Source organism: Anarhichas minor, unplaced genomic scaffold (assembly GCF_050575085.1).
Source record: "Anarhichas minor isolate MPS153535 unplaced genomic scaffold, ASM5057508v1 ptg000022l, whole genome shotgun sequence".
NCBI classification, from domain to species: Eukaryota; Metazoa; Chordata; class Actinopteri; order Perciformes; family Anarhichadidae; genus Anarhichas; species Anarhichas minor.
Genome location: NW_027466468.1, coordinates 2938035 through 2955173, shown reverse-complemented (window position 1 = coordinate 2955173; position 17139 = coordinate 2938035). Strand labels below are relative to the sequence as shown.

The 17139-nt window shown below is 41.9% G+C and overlaps 1 protein-coding gene across 1 annotated transcript in view; it reads left to right on the top strand.

The window, feature by feature from the left end:
- The window catches only part of taf2 (TAF2 RNA polymerase II, TATA box binding protein (TBP)-associated factor), a 29471-nt gene that overhangs the window by 5590 nt on the left and 6742 nt on the right, over positions 1 to 17139 (top strand). The window contains exons 7-23 of the mRNA XM_076096478.1: positions 949 to 1133; positions 1344 to 1457; positions 4067 to 4166; positions 5129 to 5214; positions 5336 to 5471; positions 5743 to 5897; positions 7256 to 7370; positions 9186 to 9295; positions 9602 to 9667; positions 9811 to 9937; positions 10635 to 10760; positions 12636 to 12776; positions 12959 to 13069; positions 13968 to 14161; positions 15034 to 15173; positions 15340 to 15409; positions 16131 to 16240. Of these exons, the coding sequence (XP_075952593.1) occupies positions 949 to 1133; positions 1344 to 1457; positions 4067 to 4166; positions 5129 to 5214; positions 5336 to 5471; positions 5743 to 5897; positions 7256 to 7370; positions 9186 to 9295; positions 9602 to 9667; positions 9811 to 9937; positions 10635 to 10760; positions 12636 to 12776; positions 12959 to 13069; positions 13968 to 14161; positions 15034 to 15173; positions 15340 to 15409; positions 16131 to 16240 (2086 nt within the window). The remainder of the gene's footprint in view (positions 1 to 948; positions 1134 to 1343; positions 1458 to 4066; positions 4167 to 5128; positions 5215 to 5335; positions 5472 to 5742; positions 5898 to 7255; positions 7371 to 9185; positions 9296 to 9601; positions 9668 to 9810; positions 9938 to 10634; positions 10761 to 12635; positions 12777 to 12958; positions 13070 to 13967; positions 14162 to 15033; positions 15174 to 15339; positions 15410 to 16130; positions 16241 to 17139) is intronic.

Here is a 17139-nt window from a genome sequence, read left to right as displayed (position 1 = left end):
AGTTTTTGCTGGCTAATATCCAAACGCACACCTCTTACTAAGATGTAAAACATCATCTCAGCAATGTTTAATCTCGACAGAAAACCTGATGACAAATTGTTAATTGTTATTATTATACTTCGGGTCTGATGTATGTCCTTGTATTTTCCAGTAATGACCACTAGATGTCCCTGAACACACGGTAGCAGTGTTGAAGATGAACTAAATTCAGTAAAGTAGTGTATGGACACGCTGCCTATGTAATGTGCAATGCACTGGTAGTAAATGCAGCAAGGGAGCCCTTTGTCTTTCATTGTGACTAGGTTACATATTAAATAGATGTTTCACATTGTATTCAATGTGTAACAATAACAGTACAGAACAACTGTGAACTTAGTGAACGTAATAACTGCAGATTGTTTTCTGTGAATGTGGCACTACAGCTTTTTACAGAGTTTTACTGTTATTTTTGGAAACGTTTAATACAATTCTGTTACTTTGTATTATTTATTTCTTTAACAATCATACACACTTAATTGGCCATTGTACAAGTGTAAAAATGACAATTTCATTTAGTTTTCCTCACAGACATGACATGAGTTATAGGCCAACTGTATAGTTAATGAAAAAAGTTATTTTAAAAATCAAGAAAGCCTCGCAACCCTGTGAAGCTTTGGCGACTCTTAGTAGGGGTCAGGAGCCCCAGGTTGGGAACCGGAGCAGCAAAGTGGACATCCTTGGTATTCTGTTATGATTGCTGTCATTAAATCAGACACAATACAAGGTATTACAATGACTGTACCAATGTGCTCCACCATGGAGACCCAACAGTTTTGTAAATGGAATACCATGGGGTTTTAACCTTTTAGTCTTTTTCTATAGACATTTTTCACTTTTGATTTGCTTATTCGGACATTTTGGAATACGCCCAAAAAATAACTTCCACATCGTACTTTGTCCCGTCCTCAGGTGACCCACTTCTGCCTGCCGCAGCTGCTGCCGCTGCTCAAACACTCCATGTCGTACCTACATGAGATCTTTGAGTTCTACGAGGAGATTCTGACATGCCGCTACCCTTATGCCTGCTTCAAGACCGTGTTTGTGGACGAGGCCTATGTGCAAGTGTCCTCCTATGCTTCCATGAGCATCTTCAAGTAAGCATGAGATAGACTGGGGGGGGGGGGGGGGGGGGCAGGATGGTGTGTCCCCACATGCATGTTTGTGCCAACATGTTTTTTTGTGCGCACGAGACTTTCCCAGCTTTGGAGAAGTCGCAGTGTTTTCTGTGAGGACAGTTAAGACATTTTGTCACTGTATTCATCTCATTCTGTCTGAACTTAAAAGTTGTTGGCTTTGTTTTTCAGTACCAACCTGCTCCACAGCGCTATGATCATAGACCAGACCCCGCTGACTCGCCGCTGTCTGGCCCAGGCCTTGGCTCAGCAGTTCTTTGGCTGTTTCATCTCCAGGATGTCATGGTGAGACCCAACACAGTGAGGCTTAAACAGCATTGAATTCATTCATCTAAAAGTAAGGCCTTAATTTGTCAGAAGTCAGAAGTAGGCTTTTATAAATTGTTTTTCTGATATTGCAATTTAAAATGTGACACAGTGACAAAACACCAATCAAACAAGTCAACTGGGGGAGTACGAGACTTATTCCAACACAATGTTCCTGCCCACACGTTTGCATGCACACGATGGCCTACATCAGCAAGTTGGTCTTAAATTTGATTCCGCGTGGCATTAAAGAAGTCTAAATAGGTGTTAAATCTAACTTGCCTTAACATTTTTCTTCTTTTATTTGAAACTTCCACATGAACAAAAACAACTGCCTCACAAGAGACAACACTGGAGTTATAAACAAAATATTTAAAACCGTAAAACTAAAATGCTTTCAAAATGGAAGCTTCAAGGTTCCTCAGAACAATGAGTTCAAGTGTTGAAAGTGGTGCGAATAAATTGCAGCCTGACTTCGGTAAGTGCAATATAAAAATCCCACAAAGTTGTGTTTTAGAGACTTTTCCTGCAGGATTTTCTCATCTTTCATTTCAAAAAGCTGACACAACACTACAGCTCTTCCTGGTTGGGGTGCCCCCTCCTGCTCTGTATTTTCAACCGCCCTCTCCTCACTTCTCTTCATAGACCGTCGTATCGCCCAACCCTACTTTGAAATATTGCTGTCAGAGTTGGTCACCTTGACTCTGCACTGATCTGCTGTGTGCGAGAATCCCTTCTCCACTTTATCTCGAATGTCAACATTTTTGTGGACGTTATTTGGCATATTCTCTTGCTTGGAAACAATCTGAGACCACCTCCGCAAGTGGTCTCGGAACATATGTTGTGGTTCGCGCCAGAGTACGATTACTGCGATCACAACTGCCCAAACGAGCTGCACAAGAGTTTGATTAAGACAAACTCAGTGTTGACTCGTAAAACACGCTCTAGTGCTGCTAGTACCGGGGAGGGGAATGCTTGGATGTCCTTCCTTTACCTCCTCTCGTCCTCCATCCTCTTCCCCTCCTCGCTGACCTCTAAACACACATCAGATGTGGGGCTTTTGCTTGCTTGTGCTGTTGAGCCAGCTGGTGTCGTGTGAGAGAAGACCTCAGGAAAGTCAGATCTCTTTGATTTTAGCAAAGCGTGGCGCTGCCTGAAAGCAATTAATCAGAGTGGGGGGTTAACTGGGGCCTGTAATTGAAAACAGGCCGAGCTCAGTAGCCCGTCAGACATAAAAGAGAAGGCACAAGAAAACAAGAAACTGCTCTTTTCTAAATCTGCTAAACCGCATTGACAGACAGTGAAGTGGGAATGATCTTTAGTAAACAAGATTACATTTGAATCTCTCCCTGTCCGTCTAATAGAGGATCAGGCAGGTTGTCTTCTGACACTTATCAGTAGTATCTGAAGGCTTTGTTGGCTAATATTCTGTGTTTTGGGGCTTTGTGCAGTTTCCCAAGTCTACTTTTCAAGAAAGGTTTCTTAAATCCTAAAATCAGAATCATGTAATTTATTCATTTAATTTATTACCAAGTAGGTTTTCACATGAAATTGGTATTAGTACATAACATAAACACAATGAAATAATAAAAAAATTAAATAAAGAACTATGAATATATGAAAATACAATAAAAATATGAAACTACAGACCATCCTGCGATGGATCACACCAGTCATAAATTTTCCTACACCTGGGAAAGCACTCAAACCCGTTTCTGTGGTAGTTGCCGCTACAGTAGGTGTCTCCTTGACCACATTTTGCCACGATGACTCAGACAGACTCACAACGCTGTTGCGCCTGGTAAGAATACTAAAAAAAGTCTCTACAATATATCAGAGAGAAAGGTTATTAATAGTCAATCATAATATGATTTAGTGACAGTATTAGGGCCAAGAGTGGATCAAATCTTTACAGGAAAATACTTCCATCCTCTCCATTATGTTGCTTTTTGCGGGTAAACGGATGAAATCATCTTTACTACATATAAGTCCGACTGGATTCCGTTCAACATCAAGTGGTGAAACCACCACGGTTGAATCAGCATATTCTGTCTCTCTTTCTTTTCTTTCTTCGTTTTTTTACAAGCTAATAAATCCAGGCTGATACATTATGAGAGTCGTGTCTGCCATGCCAAGTTTCTTCCTAGGAAAAACCACAAGGGTAACATTCACAATTACCCAGTGATGAAGTGTGGCCTTTAAATAAAAGGGTGTCCACTTTGAAAGAGCTCAAAGCAGGTTTGCTCTCAGTCTCAAGGTGTCTCAAAACTGCTTATTCCCATTCATTCTGGCCCGATTGTGCAGTAGCTTCACACTTCTTGCTAGCCATACGTCACATGCTAAGAAGAGGAACCTTTAAGTCTCGAGTGATTGCCGGTCTGAAGTTAATTCACTTAAAAATTGTTGATATAAACGGCACTTCGATTGCTGCTATTGCTTCTGAATAATTCCATTCAAAGGTTAGGACGTACACCATGTACACCATGAAGGGAACTAAAGCCACCCTGATGAATTGATTGTTATTTTTTAAATGATTTGTATTGTGTAAGCTGTGACTGCAGTGACTTGATGTGTTGTTACCTCTGAAGGGCTGATGAGTGGGTGTTGAAAGGAATCTCAGGCTACATCTACGGCCTCTACCTGAAGAAGACCTTTGGAGTCAATGAGTACCGCCACTGGATCAAAGAGGTAACAGCTTTTCTGTCAACTGTCATAACTCTTCTTACAAGGTCTCTCCAGGGAATTGGTCCGCAGAGGCGGTAATAGAAGCCCAACTCCTGCAGTGCAGCAGTGAGGTTTTGTTTCCTAACTATTAGTCCTTACTTATGTAATCGATCGATCGATCACCTGCTAAATTGAATCTATCCTGATGCATCTCGTCTTGTTATCAATTTAGTTGCTCTAAAGGGTTGCCTTACTCATTAAATATGGTACCTTTGCTGTGTGATGTAGCGCCACTGCTCGTTTAAAGGGACAGTGTGTAGGATTTGGTGGCATCCAGGGGTGCAACCAGCTGAATCGCCTCCCTCACAGGCCGTCCTTACCATGATAACACTCCTTTAGCAGCAGTGGAAGTCAGATGGTGGCTGGCCGAACCTCAGTTGTGCACTCTGCAGCTCACGTTACCGCAGTTTTACAAGCGTGTCTGAGAACTACGGTGGCCTTCAGGTAAAAATGCAAAAGGCTCTCTCCAGAGCCAGTGTTTGGTTTGTTCGTTCTACTGTGGAAACATGGCGGTGTAAAGGCATGGTCATATATTTGCAAAATTAACATATGCCTAACGTTCACCTCCATTTTTTGCAAGTGAATGTTTGAAAAAAACTCAGATTCGAATCTTCTCATGTTTGCATTCATATCAAGTTCAACTTTGGTGAACTTTCAGCACCAATATCACCGATGCTCACTCGCCTGCATTAGCGAGGACTCATTTTAAACGAATGAAAACACAACAATTCTTAGTTTCAGTTGATTATAATGAAATAATAGTTATGAACACTATATTCCATATCTGCCAATAGATCCCCCAAAATTCTACACACTGGTCCTTTTAATAAGCAAAATATTTCATGATGTATGGTGGCAGATAAAAAACTGAATTTAAATGACTGAATTCTGTAAGTGTTAATAAATGTTATTTCGTTGTTTACCAGGAGTTGGACAAGATTGTGGAATATGAACTAAAGATGGGAGGAGTTCTGTTGCACCCAACCTTCAGTGGATGCAAAGAGAAGGACAAGTAACACATTCCATTTCAATTTGAATCCCAATGCATCAATTACAGTCATTATATATAAGTAACAAGTCATTTTGTGAATCATAATTACATAACACGCTGACCAAACTTTTTTTCTCTTTAGCCCAACTCCCCACCTTCACTTCTCCATCAAGCACCCCCATACTTTGTCCTGGGAGTACTACAAGATGTTCCAGTGTAAGGCCCACCTGGTGATGAGGCTGATAGAAAACAGGATTAGCATGGAGTTCATGTTGCAGGTGAGACACAACCGGCATTTTATTGTTGTCTGCCTCCGTAATTGTCTAAGAAAGTTTTGCTGCTGCCTCGGTCCACAGCAATACAATGTGTTGCTCCTGTGTCATAACTAGCTCATAACATGCTTCTCCAAACTGCCTACTGTAATCTACTGTGTGGATAAGTACCTCGTACAACCCCACTTCAAAACATCCAAACTATCTCTTTGACTTCAGAACAAAAACTGGTTACGTCTTCATATTGAATTCTTGGTTTTCTGCTGTGCTCCTGTAGGTTTTCAACAAGCTCCTGAGCCTGGCGAGCACGGCCTCGTCCCAGAAGTACCAGAGTCACATGTGGAGCCAGATGCTTCTGTCTACTCACGCCTTTCTCAAATCCATCTCCAACGTGTCAGGCAAGGACATCGGCCCCCTCATCAAACAATGGGTGTATCCTTTATCTGTCGTGGACTTATAGTGATGATGTTCAATGAGCCTGTTGCATTGTATGACAGTCGGAAGCGTTCCAGGTTAAATGCTTAGTCATGCCAGACCTTAAATCAGAGGTAGCCAACACGGTGCCCGCGGGCACCTGGTCGCCCGCAGGGACCATGCGAGTCGCCCGCAACGCATGTTCTAAAAATAGCACTAGGTCCCCATGGAGCTCCGTCCATGAACGCCAAAAACGCTTGCATTCATGTCGATTTTAAAAGGAAGAGGCCGCCGCACCGCACTAGGTTTTCAGGTTCCGAATGACGGGCGCTTCCTGTTGGCACCGGACGCGCCGCGATCGCACACCATCGTCAGGTCCGTCAGTCCTCGGAACAAGCCGCGGGGCAACAACTCGTGAGTGGCGGGGGTAGAGGCGAGGCAACGCAGTACGATCGAAAAGGCCCAGACTAGAGGTTTAAACGCAGGCGACCAAAGACGCTCGCGTGCCTCGGAGGGTTGGATCCCCCCCTCAGCTATAGACAAGACTTTTTACTAGTTTCTTCGTGGAGAAAAAGGTACCCAAAAAAAAGCTGGTGACTACAGACTACAGGCCGGCATGCAGGCTACATTGCGCAATGCAAAGTTGACCCAGATTTCCCAAAATGTGGTGATTAGTACTAATGTAATAGGATTCATTTAAACATGTGAAAGAGTTGATTTTTTTTATCTTACATAACTGATAATTTGTATAAACATGGGACAGAGTTCATGATTTGTTCAAAAATGTTACGAAGGTAGTGGTTAGTACAAACGAGTCATTATGTGAAGATATGACAGTTAATGATTTCCTAAATTTTTTTAGAAGTGATCATTTTTACACAAATATAACAGGTGCGATTTTGAACAAAATACACAATCATTGTTAATAATTATTGTGAGGAATAATTAACATTGACATGTGATCAAACAGTCTCTTCACATATATTATTATTGTTAAAAGGTGATCTGTGCAACTTTGTTATTCATGAAGTTTGTATCAAACAAGTAGCCCTTCGTACTGCTCAGTACCCTTGAAGTAGCTCTCAGTTTCAAAAAGGTTGGTGTCCCCTGCCTTAAATCATCTTTCCAAATAAAACACTTGGTAGGTTTGACGCCTTTCATAAGAAATGGAAACACCTGTATGAAATTATACTAAAAGTTACGCTTAAAACAAATCCCCACACAAGTTCATCATTTGCTCTTGAATTGAAAATAAACTTCTTACAGCTTCATAGAGTATCACTGCAGTATTATCAGAACATGTAATCTGCTGAATGTTCTGTCACCTGGTTCGTTTTTCAGGCTCTCCTTGGTTAACTTTAACTCTTTGTACTCAGAGATCAAAGTTCTGTGGTGAAATTCTTTGGCAGCTTTGCCTTCAATAGGAAGAGGAACGTGCTCGAGCTGGAGATCCGACAGGACTACACGTCGTCTGGGACTCAGAAATATGTGGTGAGCATTGAGCTACATGTGGAAGGAATATGTGTTGTCTGTGTCGAGAGCAACTTGTCCATTTGTAAAAGATTCCAATTAAAATCAAGATCTACTGCTGGCCACAAACCTAGTCTGAAAGCTTGCTGACGCGATTAATCAATGAATGCATTAGTTATTTTTTTTACAGTGTGTATAAAAGAAAATGGAATTCCTCTCTGTAATCTTCTATGCCAGACGTTACTGTTCCTTCTGAAACAGTCTTGTCATGTTTGAACAGTCGATCTTTCCCCACAAAAAAAACAAAAAGCCATGACTTAAACGGATCAATGAATCTAGCGTGTCATGTTACAGATGTCTGTAAGGCACTAGAACAGGGGTGTCAAACTCAAATACACAGTGGGCCGAAATTAAAAAATTGCTACAAGTCAAGGGCCAGACGGGTTCAACGTTTATTGAAAACTTATTGAAAGAACCTTAGTGCACATATTGAACCTGGAACTAACAAGGCCTATAGAGTATTGCCTATAAAACAACATTAATTATGAAATAAATGAAATATAAATAATACATAAATAAATAAAAATAAAAGTAATAAAATCAGTTTCATTAATTGCTTATGGCTCTATCTGCAGTTTTTCCAGAGTAATTTCAAGTGAAAACATTTTCTACAGGCAAACAACAGCCAAAAATAATTTACTTCAAAGAAAAATCAAATGTCCTGCAAGAGAAAAAAAATGCAAAAATGAAACCGCATTAAAAACTGAAAATGCGTCAAAGCGCCGTTTGCTGCTCTGTGATGCTCACTGGTCTGAGCCAGACACTTGGTGTCTCATCTTGGATACAAGTTCATCAATGTCTGGGGTCAGGCTCTGAGCTGAGGAAATCCTCAGGATTGAGTGAAGGTGCTCATCAGTAAGACAAGTCCTGTGTGAAGTTTTGTTTATCTTCATCAAAGAGAACAGTTGTTCACACAAGTATGTGCTGCCAAACATAGAGAGCGTTTGAGCAGCCTGGGAGCGCAGCTGGGGCATTGTGTCGGGGATGAAACGTGGAAACTCTGCAGCGCCCACAGACTCATATTTTGCCTTCAGTGTGTCATTAGATTGGAGCTCAATCAGCTCCATTTGGAGGTTTGATGGTGCGTTTTCCACGTCAGCTGCAAATGGATTACTGAGCAGTTCAAACCTGCTTTTTTGGGCTTCAAAATCGGCAAATCGCCGTGTGAAATCAGCACCAAGTATGCCGAGTTTTTCAGCAAACTGTGTAGTTGGGAAGGCAGCGACCTGCTCTTTCATTGTTTGGCAGTGCGGAAAATAGCTCAAGTTTTCCTGCAGCATCTGCGTCTCCCACAGGCGCAGCTTGGTTTTAAAAGCCCTTACTGTAGCGTACATGTCAGTGATGACACGGCCCCGCCCCTGAAGCTGCAGGTTGAGCGCATTCAGGTGGCTCGTGATGTCACACAGAAACGCCACTGCCTGTTTTCAAATTCCACCTTTCGTTTAGCCATTTTTTGGGCGAGGGATAGTTGAAAGTTGACACAAGTGGTATGTAATACAGACTGTGAGGCGCGCGTTCGCGGGCCTGCGATTGACGTGCCGACACACGGGCAGTGCATTGTGGGATTTGTAGTATTATGGTGGTGCGTGCGATATACCGGCGGGCCAGCTCTAATAGTAAATAGATTTTATCATGCGGGCCAAAGATAATTCATTCACGGGCCGGATGTGGCCCGTGGGCCTTGAGTTTGACACGTGCACTAGAAGTACCATCATATTTGCATAATTTATTATTACTTTGGCCGTCAAATATTCATATGTGTATATATCCCTGCAGGGTCCCATCAAAGTGACGGTGCAGGAGCTGGATGGATCCTTCAACCATACGCTGCAGATCGAGGAGAACAGCCTCAAACACGACATCCCCTGTCACTCCAAGAGCAGACGGTGCCTACCACAGCTCAACACATGCTTCATTCTCTCATGATTAGTGAATATTGTATATGACATAGTTCATATATATATATATATATACATATATATACATATATATTTGTAACCCCTGTATCACGATACATATCGTATCGCCAGATTCTTTCCAAGACACAGCCCAAATCTCATCAATATGCCACTTTGCTTTGACAATAGTGCTGTTCAAAGAGATAAAATAAAGAAAAAAGAATGTGTCCCGTGTTGATCTTGTATTTTTACTGTTGTCTAATCACTGATCGTTCTGTTGGTTTCCTCTTCCAGAAACAAGAAAAAGAAGATCCCTCTGATGAATGGAGAGGAAGTTGACATGGATTTATCGGCCATGGAGTAAGACGTCACTGTGTGACATTTTATCTATGAATTTAGTTATTGTCCTGTCCCTGTATGAATATTAGGCGTATTACGTGAAGGTAGATGTACCTGCGTGAGTTGAGGTACTTCACTTTAACTTGAACTTGTTCCGTCTGCAGTGCGGACTCTCCTCTCCTGTGGATCCGCATCGACCCAGACATGTCCATTCTGAGGAAGGTGGAGTTTGAGCAGGCCGACTTCATGTGGCAGTATCAGCTGCGCTATGAGAGGGATGTAGTTGCACAGGTGGGATAATGGCACGAGTGCAGCTCTCCGCACTGGCCTTTTTTTAACATTTGTAAATCATTGAGCTAACTTGTTTTCTTATACAGTACATCCAGCTGGACCATGCTACAGCTGCAGTTTGTTCAGTTTTTTTACCCACAGCTAAAGTCGGGATGGGTGCCCATAGCCGGCTCTATTTTGGATCCGGGTCCCGGTTGGCAAAGTACCCGGAGTCACTAAGTTGTTCCAATAATAACCAATAATTTAATCTCTCCTCACTCACTTTTATTAGCCAAAAGCCAATGAAAACATGTTGGTAACCGCTTCTCATTATTTTCTGCTGTCATGGTTTTAAGTTACTACGAGGAGCTTTTAACGGGTTATGAAACACTTCTGTCCACAGGGGACTGCCAACATCAACACAAAATGAATATTCCTTACAGGAACTTTAAAGTTTTATTAACATTTCATACTTCTTTTTTTCTGCGGCTCATTTCATTTTCAGTTTTTAGCTGCTACTATAAACTGGAGTGAATCAGCTTTCTCAGCTGACAAAAGCTGATTAGACTTTAGAAGGAGTTATTGTAGCCTTTAGTTACTTGCTAATGTTGAAAGGTTAACATTATAAGATTGATAAGACACTTGAAAGGATTTTGATCATTTTCTTTGATGGAGTTTGATGTTCATCAGGTGAGCATGTGCCTTATCTCTCTGCTAGGAGGAGTCCATCTCAGCATTGGAAAAGTTCCCCACTCCTGCCTCCAGACTGGCTCTGACAGACATCCTAGAGCAGGAACAGTGCTTCTACAAAGTCCGCATGCAGGCCTGCTTCTGTTTGGCCAAGGTATGTGTCAGTCAGTGTGTATGTGTGCGTTTTGTATTTCAGCAACATAATCAGGGACGTGGGTCACATACTCACTGTATCAATTATACGCTATGTAGAGCACAACTGATTGGGTTTAAGATTCTCCTCTGACTTGCTACAGAGGGCTGTGTTTGGTGAGTATGTGGGTGCAGTTTAAGGGGACTGCTTCTGTTGAGCCTTCTTGTTATTGAGAGGCTCCCCACCTGATGACCCTGTAGGCTCCAAACACTCACGCACAACTTCATATTGAAACCTTAATCTTTTCTTTGATAGACAGGTCAAGGGACATGTTTCATGAAAGGTTTCTCTGTACCGAATAGTTGGAAGTGCCAAAGTTTAATTCGTGACGTTGACACTTTAGAATTGTAAATTCACATTTGAATGCTGCGCAGTTTTAAAAAAAGTTTGACTTGGACCACAGCCACCGATTAGTCGCCTAAGATTTCTTTCGACGATTTGTTGTTTTTCATGCTAAATCACTTATTTCACAGAAACGTTTCTGGTCAACACAAGATTCAAAGTGGTGCTTTTGTGTGACACTTTGTGGAGACGCTCAGTTTTACTAAGCTATGAGGCGAAAAAATCGTTTAAGAAATTTCTTTGGTCGAGGAAAGCCTTAGATTTCTTTTGAGGAACATGTCATTTTTATTGGAAGATAACAGATCAGCTCTCTTTCATTTATTATTTTGTTTAAATGATTTTATATTGTGCTTAATATTGTGTAAAGAGCTACAGTATGAGAACAACATGTAACCTCCCAGCCAGCAATGCCACCCACCGGTTTAACTCTCGCTGCTCGGTTGACTGAATAATCCTATTCTGTGGCTGCAGGAAATCCTCCTTTCTCTGGATTTGGTCTATTCCAGCTTTAACCCCACTGGATTTCCGCCATTCGGGTTCCACCTGAACCAATATTTTCACAACATGATAAACTGAGAGGAGGTTGAAATGGCAGCACTTCACCTCTTTCATTATGCTGCTGTGTTTGGCATAAGAACCCCCAACAGACTCCCATCGTAATGGCCTTTGGTATATACTGCACACAAGCTCGCACACACAGACTTACATACCCGCACTGACCACAAAGAGAATTATGACTGACCTCAGATGGACTTGGCTGCATTATGGTTGGTTGGGATGGCATTTACTTGCTTGTTATTGGTAGAACATGTGGGAAGAAAGAAGGAACAGCCTGGGGCTGTAAACTGTGTGTGTGTTTGTGTCTCTATGTGTGTGTTTGTGGGGGGGGTCGGGTGGCTTTGTAAAAACTGACAAATGCCCGTTAAAAACTCTTCGACACACAAAAAAACACAGATGTGTCCGTGAATGTGTGCACACACTTCATACAAAAACATTCCGGCGTGCATACCCCCCCTTTATTTACTTTACCAAATGACAACATCCTGTGTCAGTGACCCGTAGTCCTATATTACCACATTAACATAAATTCCCCAATATCCTGTTGGAACCCAAAGACCACTGGAGCCGCTGGTCTTCGTGCCTGTGGAAACCTCGTGTGCAACGCGTGTGTAAATTTGTCTTTTACTTTGTAGTTCAGCTCTCACCACAGGAACGGACAGTGAGGACATTGTTATACAGGTTACAACGTACTCGACTTGTCATTAGCGCGCCGTTGCAATATTTCCCAAATAACTACCACAGCTCTTGAGAGAACAGCTTATACGACCGTTTACATTTTACTTTCCACAAGCTTCTCAGAAAATGTTAAATTTGGCTATTTTACTTGGTTGCTGTCCTCCACATGTGGCAGTTTGAACAGAGCTGAGCTGAAGTAATTGACTAAAGTAGAATTGTGTGCTTCTCTTCTCTCGTGTGTGCATGGAAACCTTGCAGATAGCCAATGCCATGGTGAGCACGTGGCAGGGTCCGCCGGCCATGAAGTCCCTGTTTACCCGAATGTTCTGCTGTAAGAGCTGCCCCAACATCGTCAAGACCAACCACTTCCTCAGCTTCCAGAGTTACTTCCTGCAAAAGGTACCGTCAAACAACCGTCAAACTATTCTTTTACTACTATTTCACTGCTGAAAAATCAACTTAAGATATTTTGGCCACAATTCCTCGACCTACAAGGACACGTGCTCCACTGAAGCACATTGTTAAATCAAGCTTTTTGTGTTTCTCCATCTTTTCTGTCTTGTCTTTGTTTTCCATGTCAGACGATGCCCGTTGCCATGGCGTTGCTTAGAGACGTCCAGAACCTCTGTCCCAAAGATGTCCTCAACTTCATCCTCGATCTCATCAAGTATAACGACAACAGGAAAAACAAAGTAAAGCCACACAAACTTTCATTCCAACAAAATAACTCTAACAGTCGAGATGAAATGAACCCTGTCCCTGGTCACGTTGAATCACAAAGAATGCTGAACAAAAAGTACAAAACAAATCCATTTCTGTGTATGTATATATGAAAATCCAATGATCTTTTCTTCCAGTAAAACTAAATATGATGTGTTTTTACATAAGCTAGTACCAACCAATAATATCATGACATCCATTCCTCAAACAATCTGCAACTTCTAGTGACAATCCCTCTTGTAACTACACTGCTCAAATATTCTGTTTCACTGGGGAATATGTCACAATGCAGAAGCTAAAGATACACTTTCACTGGGACTTTAAAGGGCCAGTGTGAAACAGTTTGAGGGATCCATTAGCAGAAATGGAATATGATATTCATAGCTATGTTTAACCGTTGTGTTTGCATTAGAATGAGCCCTTCATATCTGCATAGGGAGTGCAAAACCTTGGTACTACAAGTTGCCGTCTGACATCCTCCTAAAGTAGTGTTATTATGGTAAGGATGGCCTCAGAGCGAGCCCAACAGTGCCACTACGGTTTTGCAGTCAGGGGGGGCTCACGTTACCGTAGTCTTGGACGGGTAGGAGTGAGCGGAAAGGTATTCAGTTGGTTGCAATCTGCAACCACACCACTGTATGCCACCAAATCCTTCACAATGTCCCTTTAAAGATGTAATCAATCATGGCCGATAGCCAAAAGCTAGCACATACACACAGTATTTATCATTTATAAGTAATTGAGTGGCATCGTAAACAAATGGTTTAAAACGTTCCTTAAAAAAAAACTAAAACCGTAGCTTATTTACAGATGCTGACAGTAAATCGTCAGCCCCAGTGATCATCAACACCTTCTTCTGTCTGTCTCCAGTTTTCAGATAACTTCTACCGTGCTGAGCTGATAGAAGCTCTGACCAACTCCCTGACCCCGGCCATCAGCATCACCGACGAGGTGCGCACTGTGGACAATTTGAACGGTGACGTCCGTCTCATCTTGGAGGAGATCACTCGATTCCTCAACATGGAGAAACTGCTGCCGAGCTTCAGAAACACCATCACTGTCAGGTTAAGAGCGCTGTGTGTGTGTTTGTTTGTTTGTTTGTTTGTTTGTGTTTCGCGTGTGATCCCCTGAAACACACTAGTTTCAGTTGTTAAAATATTACTTCCTGTTGCTGTAAACCAAGTATCGGACCAGGTGTGCACTGGGATCTTATCTCCACAAGCAGCCACTAATTATTTTAGGGAGTTAGGATAAAGTGTCCTGCCATGGATTCTGCCTCAATAATTGGACAACAAAATGAGGAACAACATTTTTCCAGGGTACAATAATTGTTTTGGAAAACACCAAAGTATTTGTAATTAATCTTATTCTTAAGTTAAGCCTTTTCTTAAAACGTCAGAAAATACAAATGAAGATTGGTCTCCTGTATACTACAAGTAATATAGTGTTGCATGCAGTGATATGTGAAAGAGTAGATTTATGGGACTACAGAAGAACTAAAGAACATGCTTATGTTTGTATTTATGTTAAGATGGACGTTATCTGTCGTTTAAAATATGAGACAAAATATATCATTTGTCTTCAGTTGACAAAGTTTCCATGCTTATAAACATTCCTTAATGATTAAAAAAATCATTTGATCTTTGGCATGTTAATCCCCTTGTTTATTGTACATCAGCTCAGTTTGTAGTTGTCATATTTTTTTGTCAGGCACCTGAAGGCAGCACAGCTTTAACTTAAAAGTAGACTAAGTTTTAGATTCTGCACAACGCATATCCATCTGCCGCTGTCAGTTAACATACCAAATTAAGGACATAGAAGTTAAAGCTTGTTGGAAAGAAAGGCATAGGCTAATAGAAGAGGCGTATTGCCTTCTATTAGCCATGTTTTTGCATATATTTCACACACCTGTTCCCCTCCTCTTCCCTCTCTGTAGCTGTCTGAGTGCGATCCGCCAGCTTCAGAAGAACGGTCATATCCCCAGTGACGCGTCACTCTTCAAGTCCTACGCCGAGTACGGACACTTTGTAGACGTTCGTGTTGCTGCACTGGAGGCTCTGGTGGACTATACTAGAGGTAGGACATTTATCACAAGTGTGCTATGATCAGAAATGAAGACATCATATTTGAGTGTTTGTTATTTTGACACCTTCGGGACTAGGAGGATGTTTGTCAGCGTGTCATATTCTTGTATCTAGGTTTGTTGTGTTCGCTCATTTGTCTTTTTTTTGTTGCCCCGTAGTTGAAAGAAGCTCAGTGGAGCTGCAGTGGCTGCTCAACATGGTCCAGAATGACCCCACTCATTATGTCAGGTCAGCTCACAGGCGTGCTCTCGTTTAACACACATTCATGAAGTTACTCATTGAACGTTTGTATGTCATTGAATGTTGTCTTCCCAAAAGTGTGTTGTCTATTCTGTTGCACATTATGCTATTACGTGAAACGGCAATGCAGCTAGAATATTAATTGCTAATAGTCTGACAGCTGTAAATGTGGGGAATTCAGATGTTTGTGATTTTGTCACACTTACTTAGTCACATTTTTTTATAGAATTTACAAAAGAAAACAGTCTTTGTCATCAAAAATCCTAATGAGTTGAGTGTAAAAGTAAACGAATGTCACTAACTTCCAAATATCATCTCTAATCAGGGATTCTTTTTTTTTTAATCGGCCCCATCAGAGGCCTTAATTGATAAGTTCACACCTTTTTCAAGTCTATCTCAATACAATAATTACATACCCATATGTAGACTACCTGAAGCGATTTCCCTTTAAGTAAGGGGTGACAATGCACGGATGACCTTTAACTTCCGGCTGAAGATGATATGAGGCTCTGACAGTCTGAGGTGGACGGATCACCCCTCTGCTGCGGCTCAGTTCGAGACAGAAATCTCTTTAGGGACGTCTTTGTGGCAGCAACCAGTATACCTCCTCTGCTGTTAAAGACGGCTGTAGTTAATGCTGAATGACTGACGAACAGCCAGCGTGGATTTTCATTTTCATGTGTGCGTTTCTTGTTTGTTGTCCAATCAGACATAAGATCCTGGGTATGCTCTGTAAGAATCCACCTTTCACCAAGCTAACAGACTCAGCTCTGTGTAATGAAGCGCTGGTCGACCAGCTCTGGAAACTCATGAACTCAGGTGAGACACACACACACACACACACACATCTGCACTCTTTATGAAATGACAGGATGTAAAGTCCTAATGACATCGTGTTGTCATTCAGTCAGTCAAGCTGCCCTCCTTTTTAAAGGGATAGTTCGCAGGTTCCTTGTCAGTCTGCTTTAACTTTCCGCCAGACGGCCCTTTCCAACGGGGAGGCAGTTGTATCCGTCTATGCTCGCCAAAGCCACCAGACTCCATTGAAACAAACCAGTAGTTTTTCTTCCCAGAACACAGGGGTATGTGTAGTTTATCAATCTGATTTGAGGAGCTTCTCACTGGATACGACCCAACATCGCTCACGTCATTGTTGATCAGATGCAGGTGACCGTGTGTCAGGAATGTGGTGAACAAAGCTGTACCATGCTGAAGAGAGGTTTTGCTAGCCTGCCACTGCAAACAAATAAGGCACTTCCTGTCTGTTTCCATCTTTCCCTGTTCCTGCCAAATTCACAACCTACTGGTGCCGGGAAGACCCCTTCCAGATTTAGCTGCGTTATGGACTTTATTTCAAGCACATTTTCTAAGAACTTCTGAAGCTTAAGCCTCTTAAGCCCGACTCAGTAACCAGGCAGGAAGTTGAGTCCTGCATGGTTCTTGTTTTTCACTGCCAGAGATCAACGAAAACTAATTTGCTTCCCCTCTGCTTTACTAAACATACTGTTGTCCGTGTTCAGGGACCTCGTTGTTTTGGTTCTCTGTGTTGTTCGATAAACAGAGAGAAGCCCTTGCATTACTACAGCATCCATTCCAACCAGAGCGCTTTTACAGTAATGATATAAACAACCATGCTACATCTGTTATCATCTCATTGATAACAAAAGAGGTGATAACAGACGGCTTTCTGTCGTTCAGATGGACAAAGGCAGAGATAA